The sequence below is a fragment of the Merops nubicus genome, unplaced genomic scaffold (genome assembly GCF_000691845.1).
Source record: "Merops nubicus isolate BGI_N331 unplaced genomic scaffold, ASM69184v1 scaffold13823, whole genome shotgun sequence".
Classification (NCBI taxonomy): domain Eukaryota; kingdom Metazoa; phylum Chordata; class Aves; order Coraciiformes; family Meropidae; genus Merops; species Merops nubicus.
This window is the reverse complement of record NW_008601064.1, coordinates 108,081-130,835: the sequence shown is the minus strand read 5'-3', so window position 1 is coordinate 130,835 and position 22,755 is coordinate 108,081. Positions and strand designations below refer to the sequence as shown.

The window sequence follows — 22,755 nt, the reverse complement described above, 5'->3', positions numbered from 1 at the left end:
CCCATTAAGATGAGCAAGCTAACTCTGTGCCAGAGAAGCTGGAGAGAGAAACACAAAGGTGGTTTCCACAGCTGTAGGATCAACATTCAGTTGAGCACAAACTGAAAATTAAGCAGGACAAGAGGCTTGGAGGTGGGTGGAATGATTGCACTGAACACAGAGAGAATATGATGCTTATTTAGAGATGATGGTGGAAAAGAGCTGAATTGTAGGGGTTAACTTCTAAATGTGACTTGCAAAATTGAGCTGCTTCACTTCAGCAGTGATGTCATTAATAGGCTAACTTGCAATGTTGAAGATTTTCATGCTGTTAATCTGAGTTTTCCACTGCATAGCTCTTGGCTGGTATTTCTTTGCTTGGTTCATTACACTGATTTTTGGCCAAGAACTGTTGTAGTTGACTCACAGGTCACTGAGGTTTAAAATAAATAGGAAAGAGAAAAAAAAAAAAAAGGAGAAGGAGGGATATGTGACACCACTGGTGATTATAAGGTATGTTCTGAGACAACATTCAGGTCAGAGTAAACTGGAAACAGAAAAATGGACTTTCATGCTTAGGTCAACTTAGAAAACAGTTCTCTATAGAAAGTAAAGTTAATTATCACAGATCTTTGGATCTCAAACCACCCTGTTCTTGCAGAGACCCTATTTAGGTTTAGATCAATATTAGTGGACTAAATTTGTAATAGGTCTTTTATCTACTCCAGTACAGAAAGGCAGTGACATGCTTGTCTTGTCCCTGCTGCCTTGTCCCTTGTCTTGCTCAGTGAAGCCAGCCTGAATCCACAAACTCACTCTTCTTGCCTTAGCAGTGACATCAAAAGTGTGAAAGGGTAAATGCTACAAAAAATAGTAAAACAAAACAAAAGCCCAACAAGACTGCTATTGTTCTCTGGGGTTTGTTTAAATAGCAGAAACAAACCTATTTAAGTAAGATACAGTATATATTCTAAACTCCTCCTAAGAGTAAGGGTGTCTCCATTTTCAGTAAGGAATTCAAACTCAACATGCTACCAGAGGTTATCAATTTTCAACTCATTTGCTGACAACCAAATACAGTCACTAATAATGATTAGATCTTAGAGACTTTGAAGGGTGTTAATAGTTAAAAAAAGAAGTCTCTGCTACTACATTCAGCCTATAAAGGATTACTCTTTTATTAGTGCAGCTGAGGGATTAGAAGAAATGGTTGTCTAATGAATGCAGCTACTATATTTGAGTACATGCCTGAATAAGCTACTTGTAGATTGAAAGCTATCTATTTATAAGAGCTTCTGAATGGGGCAAAAACCATCTGTATTGCAGCATTACAATGGCTTCTGCATAACAGTAAATATTTTATTGCCATCACATTGCAAAATTCACCACATTTGCCAGTTTTATTTCTGAAATCTATCATGTAAAAGGGGCATGATGGACTTTCCTACCTCTGGTCTGACTTGCTTATGACCTTTTAGCTAAAAAAAGAGAAGTTTTACTGATTTGGCAAGTTTGCTGCGGGACAGGCACATCTTCTATATGCACTTGTGTACATAAAACATCCTCAGAAATGCAAATTAAAGCACTTTGAAATTAAGTACTATCCATGTTTGTCTTAATTCAGTGTAACCATCAACATTTTCTGACAAAATAATTTCTAAAATTCCACTCTGTTCATTCTCCAACCCTCATACAAAGTCAATTCTATTAATATGCTTCATAAAAGGGTGAAACCACAGTTTTGTAATGGCAGACATCAATGGAAATCTCTTACGTGAATAAAAACATGAAAACAACATACGTTAAAATATATATGTTTATAGATTTTAAGCCTAACAAGTAGACTAGCAATAAAAAGCTCTCTGGAAAACAGAGCTGAAATGAAGAGAGCAGGAAGTTCAGAGTTAAGGCAGACAGTATTTGAAGGTGTTTAATTATGAAAGCATTTTTCCTGGAACTGTAGCGAGCATTCACAAAGTCTCTAGTTATTGCCTGTTCATAACAAATTTAGATGATCCATGTTCATGCTGATATTAGGTCTAACTTCATGAAATCTGAATAGGGGTTTGAATGGATAATGTAGGAGAGTATGGAAAGGTTCTGGTCTGGTTTTTTTGAGAGTGCTCAGCACATTCATTTCTAAAGTTAGGCACCTTTAAAGGTTTGTTCAAGAGTACACCCAAAATAACTGGTCATTTTTGAAAAGGAAGACTATCAATCCTGTAGTCAGCCCTTATATTTGTGGCCAGCACACTGAGCATGCACAAAAAGGAGGCTGAGATGTTCCACACTCTGCAATGCATACTGTCTTTCATGAGATTTGCCTTCTCATAAATGTACCTCTTACACCTTCAGAATTAACATCTCTTTCTACGACACGCACAATTAGATATATGTATATTTTTATACATGTATACATATACGTATACATGTGCTTACATATATAAATGCAAAACCCATAAAACTAATTTCTTGAAATAGCTTTTTGTAACACAAAGCACATTATTTGCATGATCACACTAAAAACAATTCCATACATTTGATGGTAATTTCTTCCTCTTTAGAGTAAGATTTTCCTATCAAATTCCAGTTTATTTTTAAGTTCAGAGAACCAGTGTTGTACCCTACCAGCTGTTACCTTTTCCTTATTTCATACACACTTCTGGTACAGAGCTCTGCATGAATGCAAAGGAAAGTTAAATCCTTGTATATATATTAATTTGTATTACCCTAGAAATAGCATGAGCTTTTTTAGCTTCCCTTTATCCCCTGAAATACATCATATCCATCTGTACTGTCATTCATACAGTCACTGATATTGAGACAGAAATACTGAACAGAAGAGCTAAGTCAAAATAATTTCAACGTGACTTTATACCTTCTTGGGCAGTACAGAGCAGGATAAAATTAATACTTGCTTTTTCCTGCCCTATTTATTTTGAAAACAATTAGAGGTGTAGTTTTAACCAATGTACATACATTGTACATATATATATGTGAAAGCTAAACCTGTAAATGTATCCTCTGTATTTGTGTATAAGTCATACACCATTTTATATCTGAAAAATTATTCCAAGCTTTATTTTTCCTTCCAAAGCACTTTTGGTGCAAAGCTCTGTATCAATAATGGGATGAGAGCTGCCCGCCTTTCTGAATACGTCCACATGGTGGAAGGAACATTGAGGATGATGTGACATGGAATTCAACATCCACTGGCATCTATTTGGGATGACCTGCCTGAGTCAGCGTGGCCTCACCAGCCCCAAGAACATTCACTGCTGCTCATGAGTAATACCCCAATCCAAGAAAACATTTTAGCACCACACCCGCCCGTGTACACTTCCTCTGTGTATACACAGTCCTCACGGTGAATCAGGAGACCTTCCCTGGGTTTAATCACCAGTGGCTGGAAACACATCATAGCTTGAACAATACCATGTGAAAGACATATAAAGAAACCCTCTGAGGCCACAGAAATAAATTATTTTTCATACATCATACTTCCTGCAGGCTTTACTGGCTTTATAGTCATCTACAAAACCCTGAGACAGTTGCTTTCCTTGTTGGGGTTGGTAGAAGTTGAAAAATTTCTGATTCATCCATTTTACTTCTATTACGCACCAAATAAGCTCTAATAGCAGACAGATGACAAAATGGGTAATCCCTAATCCTTCTAAAGTAAAAACAAAACAAAAAAAAAAAAGGAAAAAGATAGGAAGTACCTTAAGTTCTGCTGTGAAGGCAGATGCTCCCCATAAGGTGGGGATCTGGAAAGTCTGCAGTGTGTTTAGGAAAGGCTCCTTCCTCCATCCACATCAGCCAGTTTTTTGGACAGCCAGAGCTTTTATAGTGATATAATCTCCTAGGTCTCCCAGAGCTATTCTGAACCAAATGCTGCTGGCATGAGTACAGAAAAGGAGTGTCATACTTTTGTGAACGGTGCCTGTGATGAACTCTAAAGAAGTAGTATAGGCTCACCTTGTATCCAAGGAAGATGAAAATGCCACTAATACTGAAAAAGAGGTAGCAAGAACATACCTGGCAGGAGGTTTACATAAGGTGTCCAGCCTTGTGAAGGAAGTTGCTGAGATCTTCTGGGATGGTTATCTACTCTGAGAAGCCAGGGTCTCCTGAATGGTGAGACAGCTCCTGCCTCTCCATCTCCCACACCATGTGTATTGTCTGTACATATTTAAACTGTACACTTTTAAGTCTCTACAGATATCCCTCCCCTTTATTACACTAATTATGACAGGAAAATTGGTCTGCTATCCACACACTAGTCATCCTACTCTTCAGAAACACACTGTCTGTGGATAGTAAGCTTTCCCCCCTATTAGGTAAAAGACAAAATTGTTTATATTCCACACACCTGCTAAGAGAGGATGAAACAGAGGAAGAAAATCTGTGCTGAGAAAACATGTGAGGTACTGCAAGGGAGAGACAAGGGATGAGCAGAATGACTTTTTCATGTGACCACCTCAGGCAAAGAAACAAAAATAATTTTCAAAAGAAAAAAATCAAACTGGAAAGGAAATAAAGGCCTTCTCACAGACCTCTCTAATATTCTATATGAAATATTAACTTCCCATCTATCACTATTAAACACTAGGCAGAAGATATTACACAAAAATGAATGCGGCTTCATGTTCTGCCCCTTGAAACTTCAGTTATAAAAGTGCCTCAGGTAGACTCAATGGAAATTATTTTCTTTTAAATCAAGACAACTTAATTCAACTCTCATATTTTCAAAAGCTGATAGTTGGCTATAAATCTGGTTTTACATTTGCCCTAAGAAATGGGAGATTTTTCTGCCACCAAATGCTCCCACACCTAAACCCTTTCTTCCTAATAAAAATTTAGTGCTGTGAACAAAATAATAGTTTAATTTTTTTTTTTTCCTCTGTGAATAAGGTCAAGAAATCATATAAAAATATAATTATAAAAAGATAGTAGTGATAGGAGTCTGTCACAAAGCTCACAACCTGTTTTTTTTGCATCAGGTGGGCCCTTTGCTGTACATATGAGCAAAATGGGAGTATCTTCAGCAAATTCACTCTGCACAAACTCTTCCTCCCTCTTGGGCCATTTTAATGAAGTGTTTTGGAGCAAGCTTACCTTCACTAGCAGGTAAACTCATCACTAAGATAATTTTTTTGGGAACCTCATAATAAAATAGTGGCAGCAAATAGTTTATTCTGCATTCTAAGAAGCTTTACAAAGGTATCAAGATGGTTTCCTCCTTCACACACCAAAATAGCACTCTCTTACTGCTGCTTCAAATCAAATTAATTGTTTGGTTTCCTCCTACCTGCCAACTTGCTCTTCAGGGAGAGTATTCTTGCCATTTAGTAATGGTATAATTTTAATGGCCATATCACAGATTGTGCATCGCCAGAATATAGAGAGCTACATATCTGGAGACTGCAACATTCTCATATGGAAGAAGGAGACAAAATCATGATGAGTGAGGAAACTATTTTGCATAGGTTTCTGGAAAAACCTGAAAAAAAAAATTGCTATTTTAAGATGACCTGTAGAAAAAATGCATAAAAATGAAACAACCCAAAATAGTCCAGATGAAAATAACTTACTCAGGTCTAGTCAGATGTAAGTATTTTAAATTAGATTGCAGCTTTATTGCTGCCTCAGCGAGGGGAAGTCCCCATGCCTGTAATGGCCCAAATGAAGTGCTAGTCTACTGCCCACGGGACAGAAGTTATGTATTTTTGAGTAATGTAATACTGTTTTAAGTAATAGCTGTTTGTAAATCCTAATGCAGCAAACATCCTGCTACTTTGATTTTATTACAAGAACAACAAAAAAGACTAAATTCTTACTCTTGGGTGCCCACTCCTACTCCCCCGTAAGCAATTAACACTGAATTTAAATTGGAAAGTGCCTGACAACCTAGCAAGCCACCCCAGGCCCCAGCTCTGCCTGCAGCCCCCCAAGTGCCCACGGTGCTGCCCACGCCTGGCTGTGATGAGTCATAATTCTCAATGAGTACCTTATTGAAACAGAAAATAAATACAAGTAGCTCTGTTCCAGAAAATTTGGGCCTGAGGAACCAAAACAGGCAACTTTGTCAGATGGTGAGAGCAGATAAGAATCTTAAGAAGCAGCCTGAAATCTGAAGAAAGCTGACCACAAGAACAGCACTGTACAGAAAAAAGTTTATTGAAAGTGTCATTGTATTAGAATTGTTACCATTTCATCAGCAAAAGCTCTGGCAAAAGAAACATGTCATTATGGTATTCCTGCCACGAAATCTGGTCTGTGTGTCAGCACTGGTCTCTCAGCTGGTTGCTCAGTTCCTGAAGTTCAGCAATCATGTTGTCCATAGTTGTCACCTCATCAGCTATCTCACTGTGAACCTCATTACTTGTTACATCTACAAAAAGTTGCTGCATGACAAAAAGAAATACAGTATTTTAAAATACACATACAGTTTCTCTGTTTCAGCATAGAGACAGAATACAGGAAGGTTACCACCACTATCCTGCCTTTGGCATTTTTGGTACCTGTGATGGTATCTCTCTCTTTAAAAAGGCCATTTTGTGGCTAATATACATAAGGTACATATACACACACACACATATAGACCTAGAGTCTGTGAAATACTCCTGATATTTTGCCAAAGGGGCCAAATTCTCCTGTGGACACTGGGTTTCTGCCCTGACCTGGACGCTTATGCCGACTCCTAATCGCATCAAAAGTAAAGGACTTCACCATAAAACTCAAATTAGAAGAGCATCTCACTTACTGTCACTGCAGTTTACAAACTCACCTGCTGATAAACTAGTACTTGTGAATTTTAATGGCCATTTTCCCCAGTGTCATGCTCTGTTATGTCATTTTCGACAGAACCTCAAATAAACATTTTTTAACATTTGATGTCATGACATGCATGGGTGGAGACATTCATCTGTGTGTAATAAAGTTATGCAAGAAAAACCGCTACAGAGTAATACAAATATTTTTTTCTTAAAGACATTAAGACATTAAAAGAAACACAAAGCAGCTAACTCGTGAGAAATCATAAAATGTAATGTATTTACAGGGAAAACAAAGGAGAGAAATCCTATATGACTTGCCTAAAGCCCTGAGATACACAAGCTCTGACTGAAGCTTTGTGCACGCTGCACAACAACATTTTGCTATTGCAAGGCCAGGACCTGTCATGTGTCTCAAGGAATATGGAGGTTGTGTGAGGTACCACTCCACAAAAACATAGTTGGGGGGGGGCACAAACATATGTTTCCCCTTTATTATGTAAAGGGGAAGTGATTCACACTTGATTTGACACAATCAAAAAGCCTACATTTAGAGACAAAAACAAATCAAGAAAACAAAAGTTGCCCTGGAGTACATCTGTACATCATTATATCATCAAAACATAATGAGACAATACAGATACGTCTGTAAACAAAAATGTACTTAAATGGCCTGAAGCAAGGTCTTCAATGTGCCTCAGAACAGTGTTGTCACTGCACACAGGAAGGTATCACACTAAAATAGGAACACATCACCACTACAAGTACAGAAACTTCTCTTGACTTTCAGCCACAAAACCTCGGATTGGGACTGTGACAGAAGTTTGGTTCTTTCTGGCTAAGATAGCTAAATAAATCAGGATGATACAATTATTTATTATTATTTTTTATTCCCCCACAGTTAAAGAGATCTATTCAACTAAATGCAGCCTGGGGAAGTTTCATGCACCATCATTCTTTGGGCTTTGTGCCCAACATTTCCCCACAACAGTACCCACATTTCATGTGTTTACGATACAGCTCCATGACCTCTCTCCTTTTCAGAGACCCCACCTGTCAGATCCAAATGATCTATGGGGGCAAGAAGCAGAAGAGAGCTCACTATGCTATTTGCCAGAGCATGTGACTGCCCCAGAAGGCTCTGCACATAAAGGAGTCCATTAACAACATATTTTCAAGTTGCAGCCTTCAGCAGACTGTGTGACCAGCATGACACAGGAGCTGGAATGAGATGGAGATCCCAGGACAGGTGAGAAGTCTGAGAAGTGACATCATTTCACCTCTACAAAAACTACTGTTTTGTTCCAACTGCATGTCCTGACAACAAAATTTTGTAATTTTATCTTTTAAAAGTCACTTTCACTGTTCTTTTATTCCTTCTAAAATTTTAACTAATGAGCCTGCTCTTAGCCCATTTTTTTAAGTGCTCTTCTCTTTTGAAATTAAAAAGAAAGAAACTAATACTGACTCACAAGGCAGCAAAAGGAGATGCTGCAGTCAAGCTTGGACAGGCACAAATAGCATTAAATTGTTTGTGCACAGGATCTTACAGCAGATGACTGAACCACAACATGCTTTGGAAATTCAGTATGACTTCAAATTAAAAATAAGATGGTATCTTGGAAAGTAGGAAAAAATGGTGAGGTCACACCAATAGCTTTATCTCTAACATCAGTTTTGTCAGAAGTGCCATAAAACTTACGAGGCACCATTATCTGCCAATAATACAGATGTTCATTTAATCAGTACCTTCAGGCATTAAAAATACCATTTACTAGACTCACCCATCCTTAATCTTTCAGATAATGCATGATCTTGCATAATATAAACTACCTGTACTTGTATTTACATAATTTATGTCAAGTAGTTTTGCCTTCCCTACAATCATACTCAGTCTACAGACTTTTTTTTAAAAAAAAAAAAAAAAAGAATCACAATGAAATATACAAGTTGTGTCTTTAAGCACCACATTCTGAAGACTTACATATGCCAATATTTAAAAGCACAGTTACAGAGCTAGCTTGTGTCTGCTTATACAACTTTCCTAGGCTTTTATCCTTAAAATTATGGGACTTAAAAGAGTGAGCCAAGTTTAGCACACTGATGATGGATCAACACTTTGTAACATAAGCACACATGCTATAAAACTTTTGCTCTGTAATTCACATTTACTAAAACCCACACACAGCCAGGAAGAATATGTCTTTAAAACACAAAGTGTACTTTGAATGAAAATGTATTCCAGAGATCAGTTCTCAGTTACACAATGGCTGTCTCATGTTGTAAGACAAAGGGTAAAACTAGGATAATAATGGTGCAGAAAGACTCTTTGCGTGCCTGGCTGCGGAGTCACAACTCCAAAACCCAAACATATAACTCAAACATGATGACATTTTCCAACAAAATTAACATCTGAGTTGGTAGGGTATCCATGAAAGCCTTACTGAAAATTAGTTCTGTCTTTTAATAAATAACTCTGTTTTTAAAACACTTCAAGTGATGCAAAGTAATCCTGACAAGTTTGGGTCCTTTCTGCAGGTTTACATCCATTCTCTTTCTCAGACTTCCCTACTTCCCCCTTGACTAATCACACAAGGAGCAGGTCTTTTAAATGACTGTTTTCTTCCAAGAACTTAAGTCTGTTTGCCCAACATTTTAAGTAAAATTCTAACTTATTCTAAAATGTTAACGCTATCTCTTCGGTTAGTAGATTTATTTCAGTCAAAGCCTAGCAGGAGGAAGGGAAATAAAAGTCTACTTAAATTGGGAATCCTTAAGAGCATAGAGGCAAGTATCCACCTGATGAAGCACTAGGACAGGCAGGTATTATTTGGTCTATAAATGACTCAAAACAGAGAAATGGTTTCAGGCAACAGAACAAAGATTCCTAGCTTTCAAACAAAAACTCCTACTGTTTGAATATTCCTACCTTTGCTTTGGATGACAAGCCACGTAAGTTGAGCCGAGCTGAAGAAAGTATCTGCAAAGCTTCCTGATGATTAGATTTGCTCTTGCTGCATTTTATAGACACTAGAATTCAAATACAGAAGGACCCCAGAACAAAACCCATTAATTCTACAGCAATAATCATTAAACAACATTTAATTAAAAATCATGATGCCTTTCACAGACAATTTTTTTAATGCAATCTCCCCAAAAAGAAAAAAGAATGACAGGTAATTTTGACAAGAAAACTTTAAACCAAACAGGTATCTATATCCTTATTAAGCATATATATCACAGCACACTGAATAGTCTTACAAAGTCTAAGTTTTGTCCATCTTATAACTGGCACAGTCAGTCTATATTAAAGTGATGATGTAAGGACTCAGATGAAATATAGATGCATTTTCACTTGCATTATGAAATTGCTAGACCATGAAATTAATTGATTCCATATTTATCAGTTTTATGTTTACTGACTCAGCCAACACAATTTCTCACCTCATTCCAAGTATATTTTTCTATGCACTATCAGGATGATGCTCTCTGTTAGAGGACTACCAACAGTAAGAATAAATATAATGGGTAAAGTGTAACATTATTATTATATGTTACTAAGCTTAATAAATATTTGCTATATGCTTTATAAATACTAAAAGTTATTTTCAGGTAAAACATACCCTGTGCAATCTCTATGGCTCCTTTCACCACTTCCTTAAAAGAAGAAACATCTTTCTCCCAGTCAGTTGATTGAATTTCACATTTATGTGCCTTAGTGAGACACTGCAGAGACTGCAAGGAGAAAGAAGAAAGATTAGTATGTAAGAAAATAAACTAGGAGACCAAGATATTGTTAGGTATCTATGAAATTAATGCTCAATACAGAAAATTAATATAGTTTTACTATGCTTGATTTATTGTGAGTAGGAACAGTGTCCTTCTCTGCAATGGCAAGCACCAGCTGTAACACAGATGCTCTTTCACCAATACTGCATGTCAAGTGTGAGAAGCATATAAAGTAACGTGTGTCTAATTTTTATCTTTTAAAAATCTGTCTAGACTGATGGATGTGACCCATGTTTCCCAGGTCATCACAATTAAATGCACACAAAGAACGGAAAAATACTTGTACTCACACTATGAAACGCAATTTTGTGCCCAAAACAATTACAACTGGATACATCAAAGATTTTCTGTATATGTATTTTGGCAAATAATGTGTTTTACAGACACAGCCATTACTGCTCTGGTTCTGGGGGTGAAGAGCAAAGATAAATGTAAACAATATGGGAGGAGGGTCCCATTAAGAAAATAAACATGAAAAATTTAAGCATAAGAAATTTTTGCTTTTGAATTTTCTTTTCTGTCTACAGTATCAGGAATATGCAACAAATACATGCCAAAAGTTACACAGCTTGGTAATAACAACTCTTCAATTATCTTTTTAAAGAGTTGCCCTGGATTCGGCTGAGACAGGGTTAATTTCCACAAGAAGCTGTGCCCTCCCAGCTCCTGTGGCAGCTGACCAGATCTAGCCAAGAGGATACTGGATACCATGCTCGGTATATACCTTGGGGATTGGCTAAGCATTGGATTTTGGGTGGTGAGCAACTACACTGTGCATCACTTACTTTATCTATTCTTTTACTGGTATTGTTATTGCTTCTTCTCTCCTTGTGTTGTCCTATTAAACTGGGCTTATCTCAACCCATGAGTTTTTATGTTTTTCTTCTAATTCTCCCTCTTATCCCATGGAGAGCCGGTGAAAAGGGTGAAGAGGGGAGGAGTGAGTGAGTGGCTGGTGGTGTTTAGTTGCCAGCTGGGTTAAATCACAACAAGAATTTAAATGTCATTTAAAGGAATAAAACCATTCAGTGTGCTACATGTACATGAGTGCAATAAAGACTCCTGACTGCTGAACAAAGACAACAGAGGGTCATCACCTCAGAAGCTTCTACCTTCTCTCTCCCACCAGAGTTCCAGTCACCATGGCACAGGTGATTGAACTGCTCATGCTGCGGTAAACTGCAGTAACAGGCATGAAGTCAAAGACATACATACTTCATGTATGAAATCAAACCAGAGCTTTTTTTTTTTTCATAATAACCTAAATTACTATGGGTAGTAGTTCTGGCCAGCAGAGGCAAGAACTTGCAAGAGAAGAAACAGTTTTTACAACAGTCTTATTTCAGTCTGCACGTGTCTGAGTCAGAGCAGCAAATTGGGGGAGTTTTGCTGGCAGATGTCAGGGAAGGAAAAGAATGCAAAGTCTTGTGGGCTGTTTGTTTGCACTTCTGGAACCTGGATTTATCCTGGAAGGAAACAGTTATGAGCTGGGGAAAGTTCAAGGAACAGAAGGGTTTCATAGCCTGTGTATGGATCAGTAGGAAACTTGAAGGCTGGGAAGATTACTTGCTGGGAAAGGTGTGGACCTGGACTGTGTTCAGCCCAGGGAAGAATGAAGTACTAAATGAGGTGGCAGGTCAGATACATAAAAGTGTAGGAGTAAATATGCTAAGCTAAAGAAAAAAAACCCACAAATAAAACACTTCAATAGTTTTATACTCCTAACTTGTAAACCCTGTCTGACTGACCGGACTTACAAAGTGCTGTTGTGAATTGTAACTGCAGACACTTGTGATTCATGGCATCGGATACGGCAGCAGAGCAGAAAGGTAAAAAAACCCAACAAGTAACCCACCCTTCACAACAGCCAGGCATACAAGGTTGTGCTTTCAAATATTAGCAACAAAACTAGTTAAATATAATTAAACCTACACTAAATAATCTATTACATTATGGAATAAAGGTTAAAGCCTACATTTGTAAGGAGAAATTATAATAAATCTGTTCCTACCTCTTTGTCCTATGATGCTGCAATATAGTAAATTATGCCCTTTCAGAATTCACTGGCCTTTTGCATAATAAACGTGGGTGGAAAACTGCAGTGATACAGCTGGGATTTTTCTACAGATATCTGACTGACACATGGTGGTTGTAGCAGTGAAGTCAATAAATACCGTTTTTAACAGTTTTACTTTATAATATACCAGAAAAGCTACCAATGATTATCTAGTGCATTGTAAACTGATTTTTACACTGCAAATTAATATATGCTGTCTCTATAGGCAGTTTTGCTCTTCCATGATCTGTATCTATGGTACCATCACATCAAACTACTTGGATACACAGGTAAGCATACCTTAAGCATTTATAAACATAATCCCATTTTGCAGAGCAATCTAGACTGTAAGCATGTTCCATAACCAGTCTGATTAGGAAACGCACTTAAAGTCCTGTCTACATTACAAATTGAAACCACATTTTTAACTGGGTTAGTGAAAAATAGTGTGATGTAACCAGATTCTGAAATGATTACATTTATAGTATAGACAGGGCCTCTGCTATTTTGCATGTCTGAGTAAGAATTTGAGGATATATTACAGGATATTGCAGTGTCTGTATCTCTGAATTCTAAATAGGCCAAATCCTTTTTATTGTTCAGCTGTAAAGAAAAAGAGGGAAGGAAAAAAGGGAGGAATTTGAGATATAATGGACACCGGCAATGACTAAAAAAGGCATTTTGCAGGGTAGAACATAAAGATGAAGACAATGAGCAAGACCCAAATAATTATGTTTAACCCTCTAGGCATAAAATTTCTAGGCCCAACCATCTGCCTAACATGCTTGAAATGGAGCAACAAGCAATCCTCCAGACTGACATTTTTGCCCAGGTCAGAGGCATACTCCCATTAGGAAACAGACATGTTGACATTGTGTATTTTCAGCTTTGGTAAAGATCTGATAACTCGTAAGTATTTTTGGAGTGTCAAGGCTATTTGAATTTTTGAAATTTAACACCAAATGCAAAGCACACTCCAGCACACAACCAAGTAAACACTCGTAGCAGCACAGAGGGGTTATTTTGGAAGTGCAGCTCAATTGCTTGGGAAGCAACAGGAGTTAACATAGCAAAACCCGAGATGGGTAAAGACAAAGCAATGGCTCAGCAGATTCATAAATAAAGAGCATTATTTAGTTCCATTTTAAGCTAAGTAAGGACAAAGCACTTTTTTTGCTAGAAACTCTAACTGTGGTATAGACTTAGATGCATTTTCCCTTAATGATAGCAAAGAAGAATGCAGATGGCTTATGATGCCACTGGGTCATGCCCTTAAGATACGCTTTTATCCAGAGGTTGCAATATCTTGTCTTCAGAATCAAAGACTCCAATTTAAACAAAAACACCACCACAACCAGATTATAGACATTAGATTGCTGCCAAGAAAATTTTCAGAATACAAATCCAAGACAATACACATATGCTGTGATAGAACGTTTTAAAATGAAACGCTGATAAATGTGAGAGATTCTTTTAAAAATCCGCAAGAACTGATGTAAAACATCTTGCTCCTGTTAGATAATAAAAACGTGTGCTGTGGGAACATGAAAAGCAGAAAATAAGCTTACAGAAACACTAAAGCAAAACACATCTGGAACAAGAGTATGTAGCTATATGTAACACTACGGTTTGTACCAGAAGTGTGTATCCATAAAAACATATACCTCAACACATTTACCTTTTCAGTATCTTCGCTGCTATCATTCTGTCCATTCCCATAAAGTTGGGCATAAAGTCTCCAGACCTCCGCATCATTCGTCACTCGTGAAGTCACTCTGCCCAAGAGCTCTTGCAGCTTCCCCTTCAAGCTGCTTGCTACCTCTCCAGTGCGACCTGCCATGCCATCCACCACTGCTCTGACTAGAATAGCCAGCACCTTAAAAAAGCAACAGGAAAGAGTTTTCATTTCTACGTCAGTCAACATCAGTGTATATAATAATATCTGTAGCATTTGGTCTCTATTACTTATTCAGTAACATAAAAATATAGTAAGTTCTGTACTTGTCATATGGTACTAAGAAATACCTTATTAGGGGAGTAATTCAACTCACTTACACCTCATCTGTAGTATTCTATGTCTGATGAAGATAAAGAGACCAAAGAGCTAAGAAATTTGGGTTATAGGGATGGGCTAGTGTCAAAGAGAATGGCAAAGGAAATTGTGGCAGTATCCTAAAGATGTTTTCACCTTATAATATGGTTATAAAAAGATGAGTAAACAGCCTGAACCAGACTCAGGCAGACACTGTTGCATACAGGACCTCTAACTACTTGCAGAAACTGAAAGATGTATAGTGGATGAGAAAAACTGGAAGATAACTGAATACCACTTTGGGAAACTCTTGTGTCTAATGCACTTCCGCTGAGTTACGAGTCAAGTCCTTTCAATCAAACTTTTTACAAGTACTCTTTTAATGGCTGTACTCTCTGTGTCACTGGCTTGAGAACGTGGGATCTGACCTGCAGAAATGCTAAGCACGTGCAGCTGCTGGTGAACTCAATGGGAGCTTGGCTTTGCATGTATGAAATGCTACATAATACCAAGTGTCCCTGAAAAAAACCATGAGTCTTTGTGTCCCAAACTGGACACTGAAAATTAGGAAATACTTTTGCTGTGCCTCAGATCCTTCTCAATAAAATAAGAAATGGTAAATGTAAAGACATTGGAACATATGGTGGATTAATAGAAAATAAAACCCAGAAAAGCTGTGCCTTAATTAAGAACTGCCTGTTCTGTGTAGAACATGAGACACAGAGACTAGGAAATAATGATAGAAAAGATAGGGAAAGAAGAAATAAGAAATAATGATGAAAACAAAACAGAAGCCTCATAATGCTTTCATTCAAGATAGGCTGGTATAAAAACACCTTCATGCTGGTAATTCCTAACTTCACTGGCAGAAAGTAATGCAGAAATTATGTCAGCGTCGAAGTATATTTCTGTTAATATAAAAACATAATTCAGTATAGTATTTTTGATATGTCATTTTCCTAAAACAACTTCTCTTTTATAGAATGACTCATTTAACATGGATCCCAAGAATTAATTACTGGGTTTTATCAGATATAGGAAATATTTGTCAAAACAACTCAAATAAATAAAAAAGGCTGATGATGTTATGAAATAAAGATATGTAACAGAAAAAGTGAAAAAAAATTATACATCTCCCTGGTATCTTTTCAGAATCACTAAGAAATCCTAGTAGCACCTGAACATCAGCTCCTCCCTCTTCAATCCCAAACTGCAAGAGTAAAACCCTTATAAGCTGATATGAGAAACTGGCTGTTATTTCTTTTCTGTTAAAGAGCTTGGATTTTCATTTAAGATTATAGAAAATATGATCAGTTATTAATAGTCCAACAGTTCTGAAATTCATATTACATTAAATGATTTGGAATCTAAGGGACTAAATCCCATCATTAAATGAATCAGGTTTTCTACAATGATTTGCTAGAAAAACACCAGCAAGTATTGATATTTCCATTTCCAGCACTGTAATAAAAGCAGTTTGAAAAGTAACTAGAACTGGTGCTGAGGATTCATACATACATTTCTGACTTCTCAATCAGTTTCTCAGTTTAATAAAATTGCTACTCAGATTCCAAGAAGTCAGTTAACTTGAACATTATGTGTAGTTATCAAGAGTTTTAAAGCCAATGATGTTTTGCTTGCACATGAAAAAGTTTCCTTGGTCGGTAGGATTTAGCAACTGAACAACTCAAACTCCCACAGAGTTCAGGCTTTGCTTATGCCTTTATAATAATGATCTATGTTCTTTTTTTTTTTTAATTCATCATGTAAGCTTTAGCTCTACAGCAGTTAAAATAAAACTAGTGTGACGGCCCCGATTAAAGGGTCCATTAAACAGTAAGGAATCATTAACACTACTTGGCTGTGCCCACTTGTTAAATAAAGCTGTTTCCAAATGCAAGTGAACTGTGCTAATCATCAGAAAGTATTAGCAATGTAACAGTGCTTTTCCATTTTGGATGGTTGTCTTAATGTTAAATTTTAATTTATATAATTGAGAGATTTTAAACTGCCACACATATTAAACTACTGAATGCAATGCTCTCTTGCCCAGGATCCCTCAAAAGCAGAAAAGTTTGTTTTGTTTTTTTTTAATGCCTCTTTTAATGGACTGGGATCCATTATGATCACTGTGTGGAGTTTGTGTTTAGTACGACATCACATCATCTGCATTCCTCCTCCTCCTCCTCCTTTACTTTTGTGAATAATATGTGTTTACTAAAAACTGAACAAAAACCACCATGGGACAAAACCTTAGAAAAAAAACCAAACATTTTTCAAATGCTGGGATTGCTATCAGATAATCTCATTCCACAATTGTTCTCCAAACAGCTCCTTTCACATAAAAATTAACTTGGTCAAAACATTTTTAGAAGCTTCATTAATACTAATCAAACTTGACAGTGCTCAAGTAAGAAGAGAACTCTCAGATACTAGATCCAAAAAGACAAATCTGCAGTCTATGAGCTCTCCTATGCCACCTCCCCCCCAACCAAAGCCTTATTATAAAAGATAATTGTCATTAGTGAGCTATGTAAAAGAAACAGAGCTCCAGAAATTATTGATTTCTAACCTTGCTCCTCAAAATCCTCTTGGAACATGCTGTTGTAGTCTTATTAGAAACAGTCTGGCAATAAGAATTGCTGAAATTAGGGTATTTGATGGAAAGGGGTAACAGAAAAACTTTGCCAGAATGTCAGGAACACGGAATTGCAGAGAGGAACCACTTGTCCATACTTATGAATTCATATTATTTGACAGCATAGGACAAAGATCTTGTTTCTGAAAGCAATGTAGCAAAACAGCTTTTTCACCCACAAAATAACTTCACTATTCACATAACTGCAACTTTCCAAGTAAAAAGGATTGCTTGCCTCCACAAGCACATGTGTGGTGCAAAGTATTATGTTTAGCAGTTGCAGAAATCTTTCAGGTATATTTACCACCTCAGACTAGTAATTCAGAGGCTTAATTGATGATGCCAACAGGTAAGGCTTTCTCCTTGGGTCCTTTTTACTGAGTGGTCTACTAGCTGAAACTACAAATAATTCATTAAGCCTTTATCTTTTATTACCTAACATCTATAGTAAAGGTTTTCAAGATTTCAACTCAGTAGGCTCATTAAGAGAACATTAAGAGAAATACAGAAATTTGAAGAATTTTAAGAACCAGGAAGGAAGGAAAGAGAGAATGCTTATAACATTTAAGGGTGATACTAGGAAACTGAAATTTAGGAAAGTTTGTCCTTTGCTGTAATCTTTATTGCACTGTTGCTCATTTACAAAGAGCCCTTCTGCTTTTCCTTGCTCGAGTCTGTCTACAGAATCTGTACATCCATATCTTCAAGCCCCATGATATCCTGATCTCAGAACCTCTGCCACAAGGATGACATCGTTAAATAACTAGAATAGCTTAGAGGCAACATTTCCCAAAGCTGCATTCTGTACTCAGAAGTCTGGCACAAAAAGACAGCAATGGTCTAACAGAAATCACAGATGAATATATGAATGCCTTACTGTTATTAGAAGAAATCGGTGATTTATGAATCTGATTGCATACCATGCTGAAATAAAATTTAAACCCTGATGTAACTATATGAACTAAGAACATCTCAAATTATGTACTCAATTGCACACTCTTACTTGATGAATTCAGTTCCAGAAGGGACATTCTGCAACAAAGATTATGCTAAAAGTGATTGGTTTTCTGTTTTCACAAAGAACTAGAATCAATAACTCTACACATTTCTTCCAGTCCTGTGGATATTTATTTTTCTAGATTTTTAAATTCCTACCTTCTTTCTCTACCATTGTGTCACCTAGCTCAGTAGTCTATCAATTAAAATCTACGATGACTACAGATACTAAATATAACCTGAGAGAAGATCATACTATGCTGCATGGAAACAGAAGTGTATGCTTCTACTTACTGACCTCGCCTGATTTTACTTTGTTAAAATACAATTGCACAAGAGGCTTATAGAGCATCTCTACTTAAAACAGACCAGCTGGCAAATGGGAGAGGCTCAGAAATTAATGGTGAGCTTTGTAAACAAACTCAGCAGAAGCTTTTAGTTTTATGTGCTTTTTTATTTTTTTGGTTTGCTATGGGAATACACTTCCTTGTAAGATTATTGATTAAAGACTTTCTGAAATTCTTTAATCAGACTCCGAGTTTTTTCTTGGCCAGCTAATAAAATCCTTCAAATTGAGGAAACTGTATTAGAAATTACAATGAAATGCATAAAGCATATTTGACATTACTTTATGTAGCAGAAGCCAAAGTTAAAATTAGGATGTAAAAAAAAAAAATTAGGATACATAGCATACATATACTTCTGTAAAAGCTGTATGAGAACAAGATGAAATAAGAGTTATACAACAAATATAGAAATTCAGTGCAAGCAATATCTCCAAATATTTTAATAAAATATTCTACATAAAATTTGACAAAACACACTAACAGTAGTCTGTATCATCTCAACATATCTAAAATGGACAAATACAAGTAGAAAGTTCTATTCCTCGTCAGTTGTCAATCTGACTAAAATACTACAGTAGACAAAGCTTAAAGCTGTTATTTAAATTAACTGATAAAAAAATTAATTAAAACCCCCAAGCACCTACAAAATACTCCACGAATAAACAAACAGGCCCCACCAGTACCACAATACTACAGCTGCCAAACAAACTGATCTTTACCATATATAAGACTATTTTTCCACAGACACTTTTTAGTACAAATAGAGTTTAAGATTTTTTAATGTTCAGCCATATCATACCCAAAAGATTTTATTAATACAGAATGTTATCCTGTGCATGGCTGGCTTTATAGCAGTACGTATTGTACTCACATAAAATCTCTTATTAAAAAGTAATCTGAAAAAAGTTTTTAAAATCCCTGCTCCCCATGAACAAATGAGATGTTTCCACAACCATAATTAGTTCTCTCTGTTCTCTCTCCTCATCACAGGACTCAAAACTCCCAAGATCTAGAAAAGCTACATTTTATAATTTTATAAGATTTTATGGGAACTCTCCTGTTTGGATCAGGACCTGGTTTTAAGCAAGGTAACACCCCAACTGAAGCTGTTAAAGTAGGCTCTCTGGATTTTGTCCAGAGTGTATCTTTACAAACACAGAATTTACCTGAACTACAGTGAAAGATATGAAAAATAACTCCTTTATTTGTCTTTGTTCTGATTATTAAGAATCAGTGTTCTGACTGTAATGCATCCAGTCTATGAAACTTCCCTTTCAGAGCCTCATTTGTGGCACTTTCAAACATATGGGAAAAGCTTACCTTTCTTTAAAGTAAGTAATTTAAATTATTTCTGGTACCAAGATATACAGGAACAATATGGAAAGATAATGCATTTTTTTTAAGAATAGTCCTTAAAACCACAAGGCTCATATATGACCTTTCACAAAGCCTAACACAATCTGGATGCAAAGGTTTCCCTTTTTGTCCATTTCTATTTTAAATACTTCGTCTTACTGTCCAGATCTCAAAAAAATTAAATGGCTTGCTTACATAACTTCACTGGTATGTGTACTATCATTACTGATACCATTACCAGCAGAAATCTCTCTCTGTCTCACAGGAATAATTAATGAAAGTACAGGATGACTTCACATGAAAACTTCCCCACCTGTGTATCCTTGTACTTTTCTCTTAAGTCCATGAGCCGGTGATAAGCTTTAATTGCTTCTGAAAACTCTCCAATATCTGTACTGGTGAGAAGATAGTTCTCCCATATTTGCCAGTGCTCATAGTTGCACTTGAGAGCTTCCTGGAGGGTTCGAAATGCTTTGATTCTAATCCATAATAAAAAGAAAAATAGAAATCAAGACTCTACATGAAAGATTTAATATAGAAGATTTCTCTATTAAAATCATTTGGCATTGCATCAATTAAAAACCAGTAGAAAACAGTACAATGTAAAATTTTTGTTCATAATTTACAATACTGATCATTCTTTAACCTCTCTTGCAGTTACTCTCTATCAGTTCATTTCACAGTACACTCTGTAGAGTTTGAGCTAGGTAATTTTTATGTTATCTCTCATAAATATATTTTGACAGAAAATCAATATAATGGTGCCATTTATGTCAATATTTTATTTTCTGAATTTTTAACAGGAACCATGAGAAAACAATCTTACTTAGATTACTGTGAACTCAGAGTTCTCCCACTCTACTAAAATTCTTCTTTGGGGAAGTACGACAATAGATCTCTTCTTAATAAAGATAATATAAAGATGGCTTATTATCAAAATTTATGGTTCACTTGCTCAAGTAAGTTGCTAAGAGTGCTGTGTCTAAAGAAAGACAGCTCAAAGAAATTGTTTGTGATTTTCAAAAAGGTGGTCCAGGAGAGTGTAAGTATCCCAGTCATGAAAAGGGAATATCTAACTAGTGGATGAGGCCATTAAAAGATCAGAATGGTTGGGTCATGGAAAAATGTAAATAACTGCCAATTTAAACCCATACTATTAAAAGTTACCAAATACATGTGAAGAGAACTGACTGATAGAGCAAAAATTGTTGAAGGACAACAGGTCCTTCAAAGATTTGGCACAGCTACAGCAGCGTAGTCCACAGTCAGTTCACTCCCCTTTCATTTCTCTTCTGATAAGTGTGATGATGCCAACTAAATGTACTAACAGTGGGGTCTCCTTCACTGTTAACAAGCTTAGTAAGGGATTTCAGACTTCGATTTTGACAGATGATATTAGAAAAGAACAGAGACATGCTCCTTGCTCTGTGAATTTTGCTGCAATGGAAGTTCAGATCTGGCACAGCTCTCTCATAGGCTGGAAGATGCTCCAGCTGACTGATGTGCTCCTGTAATGGTTTGAAACCTGCTGCTCCTGGTGGGTGGAGATCTGAAATCTAATACCAGGAGTAAGCCTGAATGAAAGGGGCATACACCTGTTCTATTCCCACTCCCCTCTTCCTGTCTTCGGGACTTCCTGCTGGGACCTATAAAAGGGGTGAGAAGACACGCCTCTCTCTTTTTTGCTCTTGCTCTCTTCTCTTCTCCTCTGCCGGGGTCCTGGCCGGAGGCACGCTACTGCTGCTGCTTGTGGTTTCCCTGTGCTGCACGTGGCCATGGCCATCTTGAAGACTTGGGCCTGATCTACAGACTCTTCCCTGCCTCCACCCACGTCCATAGATTGTGCATCCACCTCAGTCGAGCGAGATCCAGCACTGGGGAGCCTCAGCACAGCGTTTGGGTTTTGTATTTTTTGGAAGTTTAACCTTCCTTGCTTTGTTGTTACTATAATCCCTTTACCCTGTTAAACCCCTACCCTTCTTCCTTTCTGTTCCCTGTTAAATAATATATTTCATTTTGTTAACTTTTCAATCGGTGCAAAGCTTTCATTACCCCTGCCTTCCTTTATTTACCTCTCTACCTGGGAAACTAAGGGATAAGGGAGGTGGGACACAATTCTGCCTTCTAACCGGGACAGCTCCCAATCACCTTGAGAAACTGTTTCTGAAACTGCTCTTCAACATCTGCAGGATTAGCCTGTATCATGTCCCTAATCTTCTCAATAAAGTTAAGAAGTTGTCAGGAGGGCAGATGCCAATCAGATGGAACTGTGAAACACGGACAAGATACACGAAAGCTGGGATTGAAATGGTATTCCTCAAATCATCACTTTTGCTATGCTAATGAAGTCCTCTAGGTTCTCAAAACAAATCCTCCCTGTACTTCATACATGGCATAATGATGGGGTTAAACCAAGTCATATTGAATCAGGAAACAGTAGGCAGTACCAGTGTGTCATCCTGTCTTAGAAGCCAGAGATCTCTCACCTGAAGGATGGAAAGCCAGGCCTAGTTTGTTCTGAGAAATATGAGATCTAGATTTCAAAGGCCTCCTGGCACCCAGAGAAGTTTTTCTGCTGAAGTGAAAAGTAGAGCCTGTTTTCATCAGAATTAATTTTTCTGGTGGAGATTCAGAATACACAAAGCTCATGGGCTCTTAAAAAGCAAACAAGCCCAAAAACCCAATAAAATCACTTTAATTTGTATGTCAGCAAGTTATTTGCATACACTTCTCAAAATTACTTACACCTTTTATACTTGCCTGTTGTATGAGACTCTGCTAAGCCT

At 37.0% G+C, this 22,755-nt stretch overlaps 1 protein-coding gene across 1 annotated transcript in view; it reads right to left on the bottom strand.

Moving 5' to 3' along the window:
- Window positions 1-6,141: 6,141 nt before the first annotated feature.
- TTC27 (tetratricopeptide repeat domain 27) overlaps window positions 6,142-22,755 on the bottom strand; it is a gene marked incomplete at its 5' end in the record, with an annotated part of 122,357 nt that continues 105,743 nt past the window's right edge. Inside the window, 5 exons of the mRNA XM_008937889.1 lie at window positions 6,142-6,386; window positions 9,685-9,785; window positions 10,379-10,490; window positions 14,279-14,476; window positions 20,283-20,448. Coding sequence (XP_008936137.1) covers window positions 6,264-6,386; window positions 9,685-9,785; window positions 10,379-10,490; window positions 14,279-14,476; window positions 20,283-20,448 — 700 coding nt within the window. The remainder of the gene's footprint in view (window positions 6,387-9,684; window positions 9,786-10,378; window positions 10,491-14,278; window positions 14,477-20,282; window positions 20,449-22,755) is intronic.